The 16,809-nt window shown below is 39.9% G+C and overlaps 2 protein-coding genes across 3 annotated transcripts; both read left to right on the top strand.

Moving 5' to 3' along the window:
- The first annotated feature begins 266 nt into the window (after nucleotides 1-266).
- On the top strand, nucleotides 267-4,744 carry LOC118358356 (26S proteasome non-ATPase regulatory subunit 9-like). Of its 2 annotated transcripts, none has more exons than XR_004820455.1 (6): nucleotides 267-425; nucleotides 3,411-3,510; nucleotides 3,659-3,840; nucleotides 3,987-4,112; nucleotides 4,267-4,355; nucleotides 4,524-4,744. XR_004820455.1 is itself a non-coding variant. In XM_035736094.1 (6 exons), the coding sequence occupies exons 1-6, from the start codon at nucleotides 312-314 to the stop codon at nucleotides 4,552-4,554; spliced, it is 618 nt and encodes a 205-aa protein (XP_035591987.1). In that variant the 5' UTR covers nucleotides 267-311; the 3' UTR covers nucleotides 4,555-4,744. The 2 variants fall into 2 exon arrangements, 1 of the variants encoding a protein (XP_035591987.1); XM_035736094.1 differs by having other exon boundaries at nucleotides 3,987-4,088.
- Nucleotides 4,745-5,792: 1,048 nt separating this feature from the next.
- On the top strand, nucleotides 5,793-16,679 carry cfap251 (cilia and flagella associated protein 251). Its single transcript, XM_052478808.1, has 19 exons — nucleotides 5,793-5,928; nucleotides 6,149-6,223; nucleotides 7,925-8,033; nucleotides 11,382-11,462; nucleotides 11,581-11,658; nucleotides 11,751-11,795; nucleotides 11,904-12,106; nucleotides 12,288-12,476; nucleotides 12,571-12,821; nucleotides 13,575-13,726; nucleotides 13,854-14,027; nucleotides 14,160-14,347; nucleotides 14,453-14,567; nucleotides 14,910-15,073; nucleotides 15,150-15,240; nucleotides 15,361-15,504; nucleotides 15,688-15,916; nucleotides 16,108-16,209; nucleotides 16,320-16,679. Exons 1-19 carry the CDS (start codon nucleotides 5,918-5,920, stop codon nucleotides 16,469-16,471), a joined length of 2,553 nt encoding a protein of 850 aa, XP_052334768.1. The 5' UTR covers nucleotides 5,793-5,917; the 3' UTR covers nucleotides 16,472-16,679.
- Nucleotides 16,680-16,809: the final 130 nt, after the last annotated feature.

Consider the following 16,809-nt stretch of genomic DNA (forward strand, 5'->3'; position numbering starts at 1 on the left):
GAATGTACAGCAGACCCTCTAATTAAAGAAAAAACATAAGGAAAAGTGGACTTTATTTTTGTTCTGTATCCATTGAAATATTTTGCTTTAACCAAGAAGCTGATTTTCTTGTAAGTAGGTTTTGATGTTTTATAGGCAATTTAGCTCTGCACTCTCTCGCATTCTTACTATTTTTTTTACGACGGTTTGCAGCACATAGAAACCGGAAATAGTGACTGCCCCTAAAGAAGTTTTTACTTCGCGCTTTCTGGGACGTATTTGCTGTTCGCCGACTCGTAGTTGTAGTTCTTTCCGGACGAGAGAGGATCATAATGATGACTGAGGAAAACAATGGAAATTCGACAATGGAAGCGGTCCAAAGTCTTATAAAAAAGAAAGACAACATTGAAGAACAAATTAAAGCTTACTACGACGTTTTGGAAGATGTAAGTTGGTACGTTTACATTGTGGACCAGCTATCGTTAGCGAGCTCAAACTAGGTTATTTTTTTCCAATATGTTGTATGTCAGTCAATGCTGCTTTTATTCAGTCTGTCTAATCAACAGTCAGTGGTGGAAAAAAAAGTACCCAATTTTCGTACTTGAGTAAAAGTATAGATACCCTAATGGAAAATTACTCAAGTAAAAGTCACCCAGTGAAATACTACTTGAGTAAAAGTCAAAGTATTTCGTTTGAAATATACTTAGTGTCAAAATTGCTAAAATATACTTCAGTATCAAAATGATAAATGATTTCAAATTCGTTAAATTAAGCAAAGCAGGCAGCACCATTTGAATGGTTTTTTATAATGTATGGATAGCCAGGGGCACACTCCAACACCCAGACATAATTGATAAAATATATATTTGTGATCAGAGGCAAAAGGGATGACCATGTGTTATCTTGGACCATTTCCCTGTCCTGCTAAGGATTCAAAATGTAACAAGTAGTATTGGGTGTCTGGTTAAAATTTATGGAGTAAGAAGTACATACTTTTCTTGAGGAATGTAGTGAAGTAAAAGTTGTCAAAAATATAAATGGGAAAGTACAGATCCCACAAACTACTTGAGTACTTTACACCACTGTCAGCAGTAGTGGGGAAAAGTACTAAGTTGACATACTTAAAGATACTTTATGAGAAAATGGCTCAAGTGAAAGTCACGCAGTAAAATACTAGAGAAAGTATCTGGTTTTAAATGTAGGTACAGAGTTGGAAAAATGACTCAATTGTCATACTTGACAAAGTAAAGTAATTACTTATATCAAGCAAACCAGACCACATGATATTGTTTTTAAAATTTACGGTCAGCTAGGAGCACACTCCAACATTCGGACATAATTTCCAAACACAGTATTTTTGCTTAATGAGTCCGCCAGATCAGAGCCAGTAGAATGATATTGGTAGGTGTGTGAATTGAACCAAATTGCTCTCCTGCCTGGGCATTACATTTTTTTACGAGTACTTTTTGGTGTCAGTGAAAATGTATGGGAATAAATGGTACATATATTCTTTAGAAAGGTAGTGGAGTAAAAGTTGTCAAAAATATAATTTGTGAAATACATACAGTGGGGCAAAAAAATATTTAGTCAGCCACCAATTGTGCAAGTTCTCCCACTTAAAAAGATGAGAGAGGCCTGTAATTTTCATCATAGGTACACTTCAACTATGACAGACAAAATGAGAGAAAAAAATCCAGAAAATCACATTGTAGGATTTTTAATGAATTTATTTGCAAATTATGGTGGAAATAAGTATTTGGTCACCTACAAACAAGCAAGATTTCTGGCTCTCACAGACCTGTAACTTCTTCTTTAAGAGGCTCCTCTGTACTCCACTCGTTACCTGTATTAATGGCACCTGTTTGAACTTGTTATCAGTATAAAAGACACCTGTCCACAACCTCAAACAGCCACACTTCAAACTCCACTATGGCCAAGACCAAAGAGCTGTCAAAGGACACCAGAAAGACAATTGTAGACCTGCACCAGGGTGGGAAGACTGAATCTGGAATAGGTAAGCAGCTTGGTTTGAAGAAATCAACTGTGGGAGCAATTATTAGGAAATGGAAGACATACAACAAGACCACTGATAATCTCCCTCGATCTGGGGCTCCACGCAAGATCTCACCCTGTGGGGTCAAAACGATCACAAGAACGGTGAGCAAAAATCCCAGAACCACACGAGGGGACCTAGTGAATGACCTGCAGAGAGCTGGGACCAAAGTAACAAAGCCTACCACCAGTAACACACTACGCCCGTCTGAAGTTTGCTAGAGAGCATTTGGATGATCCAGAAGAAGATTGGGAGAATGTCAGATGAAACCAAAATATAACTTTTTGGTAAAAACTCAACTCGTCGTGTTTGGAGGACAAAGAATGCTGAGTTGCATCCAAAGAACACCATACCTACTGTGAAGCATGGGGGTGGAAACATCATGCTTTGGGGCTGTTTTTCTGCAAAGGGACCAGGACGACTGATCCGTGTAAAGGAAAGAATGAATGGGGCCATATATCGTGAGATTTTGAGTGAAAACCTCCTTCCATCAGCAAGGGCATTGAAGATGAAACGTGGCTGGGTCTTTCAGCATGACAATGATCCCAAACACACCGCCCGGGTAACGAAGGAGTGGCTTCGTAAGAAGCATTTCAAGGTCCTGGAGTGGCCTAGCCAGTCTCCAGATCTCAACCCCATAGAAAATCTTTGGAGGGAGTTGAAAGTCCGTGTTGCCCAGCAACAGTCCCAAAACATCACTGCTCTAGAGGAGATCTGCATGGAGGAATGGGCCAAAATACCAGCAACAGTGTGTGAAAACCTTGTGAAGACTTACAGAAAACGTAACAAAGTATTGAGATAAACTTTTGTTATTGACCAAATACTTATTTTCCACCATAATTTGCAAATAAATTCATTAAAAATCCTACAGTGTGGTTTTCTGGATTTTTTTCCATCATTTTGTCTGTCATAGTTGAAGTGTACCTATGATGAAAATTACAGGCCTCTCTCATCTTTTTAAGTGGGAGAACTTGCACAATTGGTGGCTGACTAAATACTTTTTTGCCCCACTGTATACCGAAAACATGACTTAAGTAGTACATCAAAGTATTTTTGCTTAGTTACTTTACATCATTGCTTATCTAACGTTAGAAACAACGTGCATGCGTGTTGTGGGGCTATAATATTTTTGCTGCTATGTTGTTGTCTTAGGTCTCTCTTTATGTAGTGTTGTGGTGTCGTGATGTGTGTTTTGTCCTATATTTAGATTTTAATTTTAATCCCAGCCCCTGTCCCCGCAGGAGGCCTTTTGGTAGGCTGTTATTGTAAATAGAAATGTGTTCTTAACTGACGTGCAAAATTACGTAAAGGTTCAAAAACATCTATTCTGCAAGAAATATGTTTTCCCTTCATTTATAATTTGTGTGTTCCCTTTTAGCAAGGCGTTGGAATGGAAGGCCCTCTAGTTGATGCAGAGGGCTTCCCTCGCGCAGATGTTAATGTGTACCAGATCAGAACAGCAAGGCACAGTATTTCTTGTAAGAGAGCTTGGAGCACTGCTGTTCAATATAAAATGTTTTGACTGACACATTACTTGACAACAGTTAGACAACCAATTTACAGTGATGCAGTACGTTCCTTCTGGCATTTTCTCTGCTTACTATGACAACCTTGTCAACGTGGCAGGTCTACAGAATGATCACAAAGCCATCATGGTGGAAATTGAGGAGGCCCTGCACAGGCTGCATGCTCGAGAGAAGGCAAAGCGGGACCAGGACCAGGCAGAGTCCATGGAGCAGGAGGTCACCCTGCCCTCTCCCTTCGCCCGTGTGGATGCTGTCTCACAAGGCTCCCCTGCCTGTCAGGCTGTGAGTGTTTACAGTTCCTAGATTGACCTAAAACATATATAGATTTTTTTTACAACACTGGCATGGGTATCTACTTCGTGTTTGTTTGGGGTATTTAAGGGTGGTTTTGTTTTCATTTGTGAGAAATGTATGTTTCTTCCCCATAGGGCCTGCGAGTTAATGATGAAATCATAGCGTTTGGATCCGTCAACACAAGGACCTTCCAGAACCTGCAGAATATTGCCTCGGTGGTTCAGCATAGTGAAGGGGTGTGTTAGTCTGATCAGAATAATGTTGGTATAACCACTTTTATTTTATTGTTCATATGCCAAATGACCTCATCATTATCATGATCATTTCATGTGTCATGATGAAAGCAATGAAATGCAGTCTGTAACAGTGATAACTTACCAGGCATGACATGTTGTCGTTCCATTTTCTCTGTAGAAACCATTAAGCGTTACAGTGATTCGAAATGGCCAGAAAACCCAAATGGGCCTTACCCCACAGCAGTGGTCAGGGAGAGGTTTACTGGGGTGAGTTTCCTACCTATTGAGCTGGATGTTTAGACTGATTTCTATTTTATCTAATTTTACTGTAGTTCACATTTGATAGCATGGATGTTAAAATACATGCCATGCCAAGATGCATATATATCTAAGAGAGATTGACTATTGACGGCTTATTATTTTTTCCCCCAACAGATGCAACATTGTGCCCATCCAAAAATTATAAGGACAATGTGACCAGCAGGAGGATCAGGATCATAAAGATCTTCGGGTCAACCTTACCACTAGCTCTGCTTTGGTATGCCACTGGGTGGCTGTGAGTTAATTACATGTTTGAGCCCATAGATTAGAAGACTTCCATTTTCAACTGATTTAATGTCAATTTCATGTTCTAATAAAAGTATTGTTTAAGGTTATTTTCTGTATGAGTTTACATTTGCTTTCATTGTGAAAATGGTTTTCTTCAGATGACATTCATTCCCCTTTGCCAAACTCTTCACCTGAAGAAACATATTACAACAAATGAATTGCCAAAATATGAAAAAAGTGAGAAGCCCAGACATCTGTTTGGCACGTGTTTGCTCTGGCCACTCCATTCTCTGTACAGCAAGCGTATCCAGGCAACATGATGCTTTCAGACAAGACAGTGCTGTAGGTTCATGCGTTTCTGAAGTGAGTATTTTGTGATCAACTACAACTGTCGATTAAATATTTAGCTAAAACAGGGCATTTATAGTTTACATTGTTTATTCGTCTTATTTCTTTGTCGTGAAACAACTTGCTGCACCCCTTTAAAGAAACAGTCCACTTGCTAATAGCCTGCTAGTTAGTTTACGCTAGCTAGCTAGCCAATTTATTATTGAACACTGTCATACCATGCTAACGTTAGTAGAAGTAGGAACCTAAGTAGGTTTCAAATTAGACTTGCTGAAAATAGCTATTAAACATAGCTAGATTGTGGGCGTAATACATTTAGATATTTTTCATCAACAAACTGACAACTAAGTGTGCTCCAATCGTTTTTTTTGTTGCTAGCTACTGCCCTCATGGTACCCATTCATTTCAAATTGCATTTGTCTATTCTTTGAAAATACACCAGGCCTGTGATGAGTTGAGTCATGTCAGGTGTTGGAACCGAGAGCAATGACCCCTTGCCTAGCCCTCCAGAGGAGCAGCAGGCCACAACTGGCCTCGACAAGGGTGAAGAGGATAGTAAAGGGGAGGGTGAAATGAGTGATTGTGTCAGTGGACAGAATGGGGAACCCAAGACAGATGATCAGAGTCCAACTGTCTCTCAAGTCTGCACAGCCACTAAAATGACACTGTTACCCAAGTCCCCGCATGTAAAAACCCATGCACTGGTAAATTAAATTAGCTTTTTATCATGCAATTTTTTATTCAACTATATATCTAAGAAAAAAAGCACAATATCTGAAAAATGTATTGTGTTTGTTGACAGACACTGGAGTGGGCCTTTGGGATGAACAGGGCTCTTCCTGTCTTCAGCCTTCAGGACCAGGATCAACTGGTGATCCTGTATGGTGGCACCAATGTAGCCGTCATGTACGACCAAACATCAAATTCACAACATGTCCTTCAGGTAAGGCCCAGCAGTTGCCTAAATGCACTCACAAAGGTCAGAAGTAGGCAAAAGCCTGTGGGTATAGGGAGTGAGTGCTATGTCTATGCTGTTAGGAATGCCAGTGTTCAATGGCAAAGGTAAAGCCAATAATAACTGTTCAAGGCAAATAGTAATGACATAAACTTGAAGGTCACCTTCCACAGGGTCACAGCAGCCCCATTTCGTGTTTGTGTGTGAGTGAGGACAGGCGCTGGCTGGTGACAGCAGACCGAGGACAGGAAAGTCTGGTGATCATTTGGGACTCCTTTTCAGGGTAGAACTATATTCTAACAGTACATTTATATTTTTGATGTACAGTGCCTTGCGAAAGTATTCGGCCCCCTTGAACTTTGCGACCTTTTGCCACATTTCAGGCTTCAATCATATAGATATAAAACTGTATTTTTTTGTGAATAATATAATAATAATATATGAAGAATCAACAACAAGTGGGACACAAACATGAAGTGGAATGACATTTATTGGATATTTCAAACTTTTTTAACAAATCAAAAACTGAAAAATTGGGCGTGCAAAATGATTCATCCCCTTTACTTTCAGTGCAGCAAACTCTCTCCAGAAGTTCAGTGAGGATCTCTGAATGATCCAATGTTGACCTAAATGACTAATGATGATAAATACAATCCACCTGTGTGTAATCAAGTCTCCGTATAAATGCACCTGCACTGTGATAGTCTCAGAGGTCCGTTAAAAGCGCAGAGAGCATCACGAAGAACAAGGAACACACCAGGCAGGTCCGAGATACTGTTGTATACAAAAAGATTTCCCAAGCTTTAAACATCCCAAGGAGCACTGTGCAAGCGATAATATTGAAATGGAAGGAGTATCAGACCACTGCAAATCTACCATGACCTGGCCGTCCCTCTAAACTTTCAGCTCATACAAGGAGAAGACTGATCAGAGATGCAGCCAAGAGGCCCATGATCACTCTGGATGAACTGCAGAGATCTACAGCTGAGGTGGGAGACTCTGTCCATAGGACAACAATCAGTCGTATACTGCACAAATCTGGCCTTTATGGAAGTGGCAAGAAGAAAGCCATTTCTTAAAGATATCCATAAAAAGTGTTGTTTAAAGTTTGCCACAAGCCACCTGGGAGACACACCAAACATGTGGAAGAAGGTGCTCTGGTCAGATGAAACCAAAATTGAACTTTTTGGCAACAATGCAAAACGTTATGTTTGGCGTAAAAGCAACACAGCTCATCACCCTGAACACACCATCCCCACTGTCAAACATGGTGGTGGCAGCATCATGGTTTGGGCCTGCTTTTTTCAGCAGGGACAGGGAAGATGGTTAAAATTGATGGGAAGATGGATGGAGCCAAATACAGGACCATTCTGGAAGAAAACCTGATGGAGTCTGCAAAAGACCTGAGACTGGGATGGAGATTTGTCTTCCAACAAGACAATGATCCAAAACATAAAGCAAAATCTACAATGGAATGGTTCAAAAATAAACATATCCAGGTGTTAGAATGGCCAAGTCAAAGTCCAGACCTGAATCTAATGGAGAATCTGTGGAAAGAACTGAAAACTGCTGTTCACAAATGCTCTCCATCCAACCTCACTGAGCTCGAGCTGTTTTGCAAGGAAGAATGGGATGTGCAAAACTGAGAGAGACATACCCAAAGCGACTTACAGCTGTAATCGCAGCAAAAGGTGGCGCTAGAAAGTATTAACTTAAGGGGGCTGAATAATTTTGCACGCCCAATTTTTCCGTTTTTGATTTGTTAAAAACATTTGAAATATCCAATAAATGTCATTCCACTTCCTGATTGTGTCCCACTTGTTGTTGATTCTTCACAAAAAAATACAGTTTTATATCTTTATGTTTGAAGCCTGAAATGTGGCAAAAGGTCGCAAAGTTCAAGTAGGCCAAAATACTTTCGCAAGGCACTGTATCTGTTTCAATTTGTTATTCTGAAACAGTGGTTGTTTGGCTTATGTTTCAGGATTCCTGTGCGGACATTATTTGACAGTCACCCTGAGGGTGGTGTTGCAGCTTTGGCACTGTCAAAGGACTCCAAATACCTGGTAACTGTTGGAGCTGGTGATGTTCAGGTAAGCTCAGTGTTGGGGAAGCTACAATGGAAATATAGTTTACCAAACTACCAATTACTTCACACTGGAAGAAGTTAAGCTACACAAACGCTACCCTAAAGAACAATATAGTTTACTTAACTAACGTTACTTTTAAAAAGTAGTTCACTACATCCAAACTACTCTGTGAAAAAGTATCATATCTAAATATAAAACCTCTTTAAAATAGCATGCCTGCCAAAGTTAGTATTTATGTTTAGTAATACCAATTACCTCACCGAAGACATTCCTTAACAACGTATACTCAGTCAAAACAGACTTTATATGGGCAAATACATTTCATAGAATAAAAAGGAAGGTTTTACATTTTCCTAAATCTGAGAGTGGTTTTAACCTTCCAGACTTGGAATTGTATCAACTCGCCACCCAAGGCTTTTATTTGTGACATATAGTTAAATGTACTGAAGAGGAGCAATGGGTACATATTGAAGATGCACATGCTCATCCCCAGAATCTTTTTACATGTCTATTTTCAAAGGATAAAGCTAAAAACATTAACAACTTCATAGTTAAGAACACTATAAAAGTATGGAAGAAAAAAAAATGGATTCTATAAAATACAATATCCCACCCTAAAACACACCTTTATGGAACAGTCCTTGGATAGCTTTTCAGAATTAATTGATGAATTGGGCTACATGGAAAACTAAAGTCATAAAAACTGTCAATGACTTGGTAACAGGAAATACATGTATTTCCATGACAGAATTAAAAATACATTTTGGACCGACCAATGTAGATAGTATTAGATACACACAACTTAAAAGTTACATATCACTAAATGTCGATTTGAAATATTTTGGACATCAGAACAACCTTCAGGGAATCTTATTTGAGTCAGAAAAGGATGTTCATGTGATAGGGAATATATACCAGACCTTTACAGATTGCATATCCAACGAACAATCTCTTAGAAAAAAAATATAAACTTGCCACGTCCTGACCGTAGTTCCTTTTTTATGTCTCTATTTTAGTTTGGTCAGGGCGTGAGTTGGGTTGGGCATTCTGTTTTGTTCTGTGTGTTATATGTCTAGGTGTTTGACCTGGTATGTTTCCCAATCAGAGGCAGCTGTCAATCTTTGTCTCTGATTGAGAACCATACTTAGGCAGCCTGTTTTCCCACTATGGGGTGTGGGTAGTTTTCTGTTTTGTGTTTCTGCACTTGACAGGACTGTTTTGTTTTCGTTCATTCTCTTTGTTATTTTGTTTTGTGTTCAGTTTAAATAAAATAACATGAACACTTACCACGCTGCGCATTGGTCCGATCCGTCATACTCCTCGTCAGAAGAGGAAGAAAACAGTTACAAAACTACTGGAACCAAATTATAAAAAGAGATGATGTTGACACAGGATGGAGGGAAAGTTGGAGCATAACTAACGAAATTACAGTTAACAAAAATGCATGCATAATCCACTACAAACTAATGTATAGAATGTATTATATAAGAGACAAAATTCACAAATTCTACAGCACAAGGGCAGTCATGTCTCAAGTGTAAAACTAATAATGACTCAATAATCCATGCTTTTTGGGAATGCTATAAAGTCCAGAAGTTGTAGGCGGAGCTAGAAATTGGGCTGTCAGAAGTATTACAATGTAAACGTACTTTTAATCCATCTGTCTGCATATTTCCAGACATGGCATGTGGGGGTGTAGTTAGATAGAATAATGTGTAATTCAGCTGAACCAGCCGAGCTGCTCTTTTTTTTTAAAGGCCCATGTTAAAGTTGAGGGGAAACATAAATTGTGAAATATACCAGTATTCTTTTGAATGTTTGGATGAGTGTGTCTCCCAATTTGTAATGTTTAGGTTAGAGGCCGACCGATTCATCGGCATGGCCGATTAATCAGGGCCCGAGTTCAAGTTTTCATAACAATCGGTAATCTGCATTTTTGGATGACGATTATTGCCGATTACATTGCAATCAAACTTAACATAATCACTAGTTAACTACACATGGTTGATGATATTACTAATTTAACTAGCTTGTCCAGCATTGCATGTAATCAATGCAGTGCCTTTATCAACGAATCACAGCACATCAATGCGGTGCCTTTATAATTTATCATCGAATCACAGCCTACTTCGCCAAACGGGTGATGATTTAACAAAAGCGCATTTGCGAAAAAAAGCACAATCGTTGCACCAATGTACCTAACCATAAACATCAATGCCTTTCTTAAAATCAATACACAAGTATATATTTTTTAAACCTGCATATTTAGTTAAAATACATTTGTTAGCAGGCAATATTAACTAGGGAAATTGTGTTACTTCTCTTGCGTTCAGTGCAAGCAGAGTCAGGGTATATGCAGCAGTTTGTGCCACCTGGCTCATTGCGAACTGTGTGAAGACCATTTCTTCCTAACAAAGACCTAATTAATTTGCCAGAATTTTACATAATTATGACTTAACATTGAAGGTTGTGCAATGTAACAGCAATATTTAGACTTAGGGTTTCCACCCGTTTGATAAAATAGGTAACGGTTCCATATTTCACAAATTAATATTTTGTTTTTCAAAATTATAGTTTATGGATTTGACTATATTAATGACCTAATGCTCGTATTTCTGTGTGTTTATTATATTATAATTTAGTCAATGATTTGATATTTGATAGAGCAGTCTGACTGAGCGGTGGTGGGCAGCAGCAGGCTTGTAAGCATTCATTCAAACAGCCCTTTCCTGTGTTTTCCAGCAGCTCTTCGCAATGCTTGAAGCACAGCGCTGTTTATGTCTTCAAGCCTATCAACTCCCGAGATTAGGCTGGCAATACTATATGTATATGAAATACAAATGGTATATAGAGAAATAATCCTATAATTATTATAATAACTACAACCTAAACCTTCTTAACTGGGAATATTGAAGACTCATGTTAAAAGGAACCACCAGCTTTCATACGTTCTCATGTTCTGAGCAAAGAACTTAAACATTAGCTTTTTTACATGGCACATATTTCACTTTTACTTTCTTCTCCAACACTGTGTTTTTGCATTATTTAAACCAAATTGAACATGTTTCATCATTTATTTGAGACTAAATTGATTTTATTGATGTAAGTTAAAATAAAAGTGTTCATTCAGTATTGTTGTAATTGTCATTATTACAGTATTGTTGTAATTGTCATTATTACAAATATATAAATAAAACTTGTCCGATTTAATCGGTATCGGCTTTTTTTGGTCCACCAATAATTGGTATCAGCATTGAAAAATCATAATCGGTCGACCTCTAGTTTAGGTGTATGTTGTTAATTGAACTTAAACACACAAACAGTGGACAGGACTTTCTGATCTGTTCACAGCGAGTTTGTATATGGGACTGGACAAATGAGACAGAGGATCCATTGTGTGTAACTGACCTCAACCCGGAGTATGGTTTTCAGGTAAGCTTTTATGGTCTCACTTTATTTAAAATAGTGTATATAATTGAATACATTCATATGATAATATCTGCAATAATGTATAACTTTACAACATGTTCTGATTTAAATTCCTTTTCAGAATCACATCATTTTTAATCCCAACGACATTACTCAGCTGCTCAGCAACAGTGCGAGCCAAGTCTTATTTTACACCAGGGCAAGTACCACAGTTTTATTTTGCTCTGGGTTTAACACTGCTACAGTTATTAGCTAGCGTTACAGTATATGATTGTCAGTTATATCTTTCAGGACAAACAGCACCTTGATTATATTGCCCCAGAGCTCTTGGACAAGGTAAGGACGCTACCTGTTTAGTTGTTTATAGAACCTGTAATCATGTCATTGTAATAATCATGTAATAATCTCACCTTTCACTCTGGTGGTTTTACCATCTTTTCAAAGACTTTCAACAAGGTTGTGGGCATGCTGAGCCAGTCTGTGTTCCACTGGAGGGGGCTTCAGGCCCTCTCGGCCACCTCCGTAGGCAACTTGGTGCTGTGGGACATGGTTAGGGCCTCCTCTACCTCAAGACCCCTTGTTAGGAGAGCCGTCAAGCTCATCCCCCTCCAGAAGGACGGTATTACCGTGCTCACTCTGACTGACAGGTGAACATGCAACATTCAAGGTTTCAAACAATGCTGAAACAGGAGCTTTATCTTTCTGCTCGGAGTTCAACTCCCTTACCACTATTGAAGTATTGTTATTTGTATTGCAGCCTGGTATGTGTAGCTGTTGTTCTCTAACTGTTGCTCTCCTTGTATATCCCCATGGTCTTTGATTCCTTAGCTTCATTGTGACTGGTGACACTCTGGGCCATGTGAAATTCTATGATGAGAACTTCAAGCTCATCAGCTGGTACAGTGAATTCAACCTGGACCCAATCACATCAATCTCCTTTTCCAAGGAAGTTCCACCCAACAGAAGCCAGGGTTATCTGGAGGACTGCACTCTGGAAGCCAAGATGTTTGTTATCCGGTGAGAATCAGTGTGATGCCAGTTTGTGCCCAGTGTATGTGTAACGTATTTGCTTTGTTCTCCTTCCACCTCTAAACCCCCCTCTCGTCTGTAGGAACTTTGTCCTGTCTACAGTCAACTCGACGGTGGTACATGTGAATGCACAGTGTGGTGTGCTGCAGACGTTGCTACGTGAGCATTGCGAGGCACTGCATGCTGTGGCCTGTCACCCCCAGCAACCAGTTGTTGCCATGGGTAGCCACAGCGGCATCCTGAAGCTGTGGGACTATGAGCGCAAGGTGTCCATCTGCAGCAGGGTCTTTGAGAAGGAGAGGCATATTCAGTGCATCGCCTATGACCCCCAAGGTGACCCAGCAGAGGCTTTTTTTTGTCTGTTTAATTTCCTATACAGTAAAACTATATTCATACGTAGAAAGAGCTCACATTTTCTCAAATTAAATTTGTGGTGTATGGATATGTATGGATAACTCCCCTTAGAACATATTATCTGTCTGTGTGTGAGTTGGCTCAGCTTTGACCAGGCTATCTTGTGTGTGTGAACAGTGGCGTAAAAATACTTTAAAGTACTACTTAAGTATTTTTGGGGGGTATCTGCACTTTACTATTTTTACTATTTACTCCACTGCATTCCTAAAGAAAATAATGTACTTTTTACTCCATACATTTTCTCTGACACCCAAAAAAGTACAAGTTACATTTCGAGGGCACAACAAAACATTATTCCATTTCACACAATTATCAAGAGAACATCCCTGGTCATCCCTACTGCCTCTTATATGGCGGATTCACTAAACACAAATGCTTCATTTATTCATTTATTTCTGAGTGTTGGAGTGTGCCCCTGGCTATCCGTAAAATAATAAAACAAGAAAACACATCAGTCTGGTTTGCTTAATACAAGGAATGTGAAATGATTTATACTTTTACATTTACTTTTGATACTTAAGTATATTTTAAACCAAATACTTTTAGACTTTTACTCAAGTAGTGTTTTACTGGGTGACTTTCACTTTTACTTGAGTCATTTTCTATTAAGGTATCTTTACTTTTATTCAAGTATGACATTTGGGTACTTTTTCCACCACTGTGTGTGAATAGGATTTTATTTGGCGGTTGGCTTTGCCAGTGGATCTGTCCATGTACTGGATGCTTGCACATTGTTGAGTGAGGCAGAGGAGCGCTTCAACTTCAGCCAAGACTGCATCACTCACATTACTTTCTCTCCAGACTCCCTCTACCTGGCCACAGCGGTGAGCAGACACACTATGTGGTTCTGACATTGGGATAGGGAAAGTAACAGGTTTGAGCCCACTACCTTGAATCTTTATAATCAAACTGAAGTTGCATTTTCCCCTCCTGTTTTGTTGCTACTGTCAGGATGCTGGAAGAGCGGTGATGGTGTTCTGGTTGTACACCGGTAAGAGCATGCAGCGCTGGAAATACCTGGGGAGACACCACTCCCACTATAAGCCCATCAGGGACCTCCTATTTGGGGTGTACCTGGACAGCACCCAACCCAGACTACTCTCCCTGGGCATGGACCGCAGGCTTGTGAGTCCCAATCCCTCACACTTATTATAGGTGGACTCTGGTTTACGTACATGCCATGTTTCTTCACATGTTGAACCACTAGACATGCTGACTCACTTTGGATAACTTTGCCTTGGTGTGGTGATTGCCCAGGTGGAGTATGACCTGCAGAACAGCAAAGTCAAGGATGAGCTGCTGATCCTGAGCTCTGAGCGCATTGAGCAGAGTGCTGTGCCCACCTGTATGTCCTGGTACCCACCTCTCACCACAGAGGACTTCCTGCTCACCGCCTCGAACCTTTACAAAATGAAGCTTTTCAATAGCACCACCAAAATGTGCAGGTCAGCGGCCAAATAACATGATTAGTACTCTTATTTTTGGCCATCTCTGTGTCATTGGGGTGTAGTTTAAAGGCCACAAATGAATACTTCTGGTTTCTCTTGCAGAAAGACACTCCTTGGTCCCACATACGGGTCCCCAGTTGAAAAGATGACCATGCTTCCATTTTCTAAGGACCATGGCCCTAGTGCTCATTACATGGCATACATCACAAAAGACAAGGTAAGTGTTGATTCACTCCCAATCATATCAAACCACCTTCTCCTAAGTCAGATCAAATATATATATATTTTTTTTACCTTTATTTAACCAGGCAAGTCAGTTAAGAACATATTCTTATTTTCAATGACGGCCTGGGAACAGTGGGTTAACTGCCTGTTCAGGGGCAGAACGACAGATTTGTACCTTGTCAGCTCAGGGGTTTGAACTCGCAACCTTCCGGTTACTAGTCCAACGCTCTAACCGCCCCAAATATGTCTTAATTTAAGGGCCAGACTTGTGTGTATTTGTTGCCTAATGAAGAGATACTGGTTTCAGTGTAACTTGTCATTGTTCTTTTTCAAGGTAGGTGTCCAGATTCTGCCCATTGATGGGAACCCCCACAAGTCCTCTGCTCTGATCTGCCACCCAACAGGAGTGTCTGCTATGGCCTGCTCCTATGACAGTCGATATGTCTTCACTGCTGGGGGGTCTGACTGCACAGTCCTCTCATGGGAGATTAGTTTAAAGTGAGTAGACCCTTCACTGAATAGACCCTTGAGTTGTCCTGTTGAACTGAATCGTTATTTCTTGTTGTGTGTTTAGTGCATTAGAGGCTGCTGCATCCCTGGGTGGAAAAGAGCTGATCCCCTTCTACAGCCTCCTGGATGGAGGGAGAGACGGGGAACTCTTTAGAGTAGGTTAAAGTAATATATTTATCATGTAACCATCAATATTCATAACTGTATAGTGGGTACATCAGTTGTTAAGGCTGTACAATACTTGTTTGTTCTGACACTTTAATTTTTCTCTTTAGGAAATGGAGGACTTTTTCTATTACTGTCAGCTGCGTAACCAAGGTATTGACTCCATGGAGATGCGACAGGTGTCTACCCGAATCCCCCTAGCAGAGGTCCCCTTTGTCATGAGGGCTCTGGGCTTCTTCCCCACTGAGCAAGAGGTACAAAGTCCTCAATGAGGACTAATGTGATGACTAGGCTAATTTGGAAACGATTGATCAATCTATGTCTTTGATCATTTTCTGTTTTCTTACCTGTTTTTCAGTGATAATAACATCTTCAGTTCTAACAATGAGTTAAGTTCAGTATAAAAGGAGTAATGTTTGTTGATCATGACTATCCAGCTGGAGGACATGCAGAACGAAGTCAAGTTCAGCAGGTATGCTGAGTCTGGGAGATATGTGACCAACATAGACCTGGAGGAATTAATTAAGCTCTACGTCAACCACCGGCCAGCGTTTGGCATCTCTAGGAAGGAACTGCTTCACACCTTCCAGGTCCTGGGTGACTCCTATGTGATGGGAGAGCCTGTGGTGAACAAGATCGAGCTGCTGGAACTCCTCCAGGACAGAGGTGTGCTAGTGTAGTTGCCTGTAAATCTGCATCTTCTTAGTCCCCACACATTTCTGGTTGCTGTGTCTATAATTCTATGCAGGGTAGTGTCAGTATCTACAATTTGCAAGCGTTATGTACTTATGTTCCTTTGTTCTGTGTCAGTGATGGGATTTCATTCTAATAACACGTCAACCCTGTTTTTGCCTCAGGGGAACACATGACTGAAAATGAGCTGGCAGAATGTTTCACCACACTGGTAGGACTAACTCCAGAAGGGGGGGGGCCTGATCTGGGAGCTTTTGAATGTGATGGTATGTATCACCATGTCCAGTTTAAAGTAGTATCTACAAATCTCAAAATGAGACTGAAATTACACGGTTTTGATAGTCTACCATTAAAACTGTGTGTGTGTGTTGGACAGATGCAGAAGATGTGTTGGAGAGTGAGATCCCAGAGGTGATTTCCATGGAAACATTTGCAAGTGATATCCTGGGATTCCCCATTTATATTAAAGAGATTCTTCACTCCTCCCAAGAGGGAATGTTGTCCCCCTCAGGATCAGAAGTTGTATAGGAATTACATGTACTGCATGTGAAAGTGTGGGGCTCATTCTATAAAAGACTCATGGGAAGATTGTAGTTCATGAAGCACCCACAAACATGATTGACAGCCTTCCTTATGGGTGTAGTTTGATATGACCTTTTATTGGATATAAATTGCTAATAAAGATTAATTGAAAACATCAGATGTTATGATATATTAAAAATGTATAAACTTTTAATTGCAAATGTATTTAATTTATTCATCCACTATAATTGTTTACCTTATTGTGTCAAGTAAAAAAAAGTCGAATTAATTCATCAATAGCCTATGCATTAACTAACTTTCTGGGAGACTTTCAAAATAAATGC

This window comes from Oncorhynchus keta, chromosome 25, assembly GCF_023373465.1.
Source record: "Oncorhynchus keta strain PuntledgeMale-10-30-2019 chromosome 25, Oket_V2, whole genome shotgun sequence".
In the NCBI taxonomy this organism is placed as follows: Eukaryota; Metazoa; Chordata; class Actinopteri; order Salmoniformes; family Salmonidae; genus Oncorhynchus; species Oncorhynchus keta.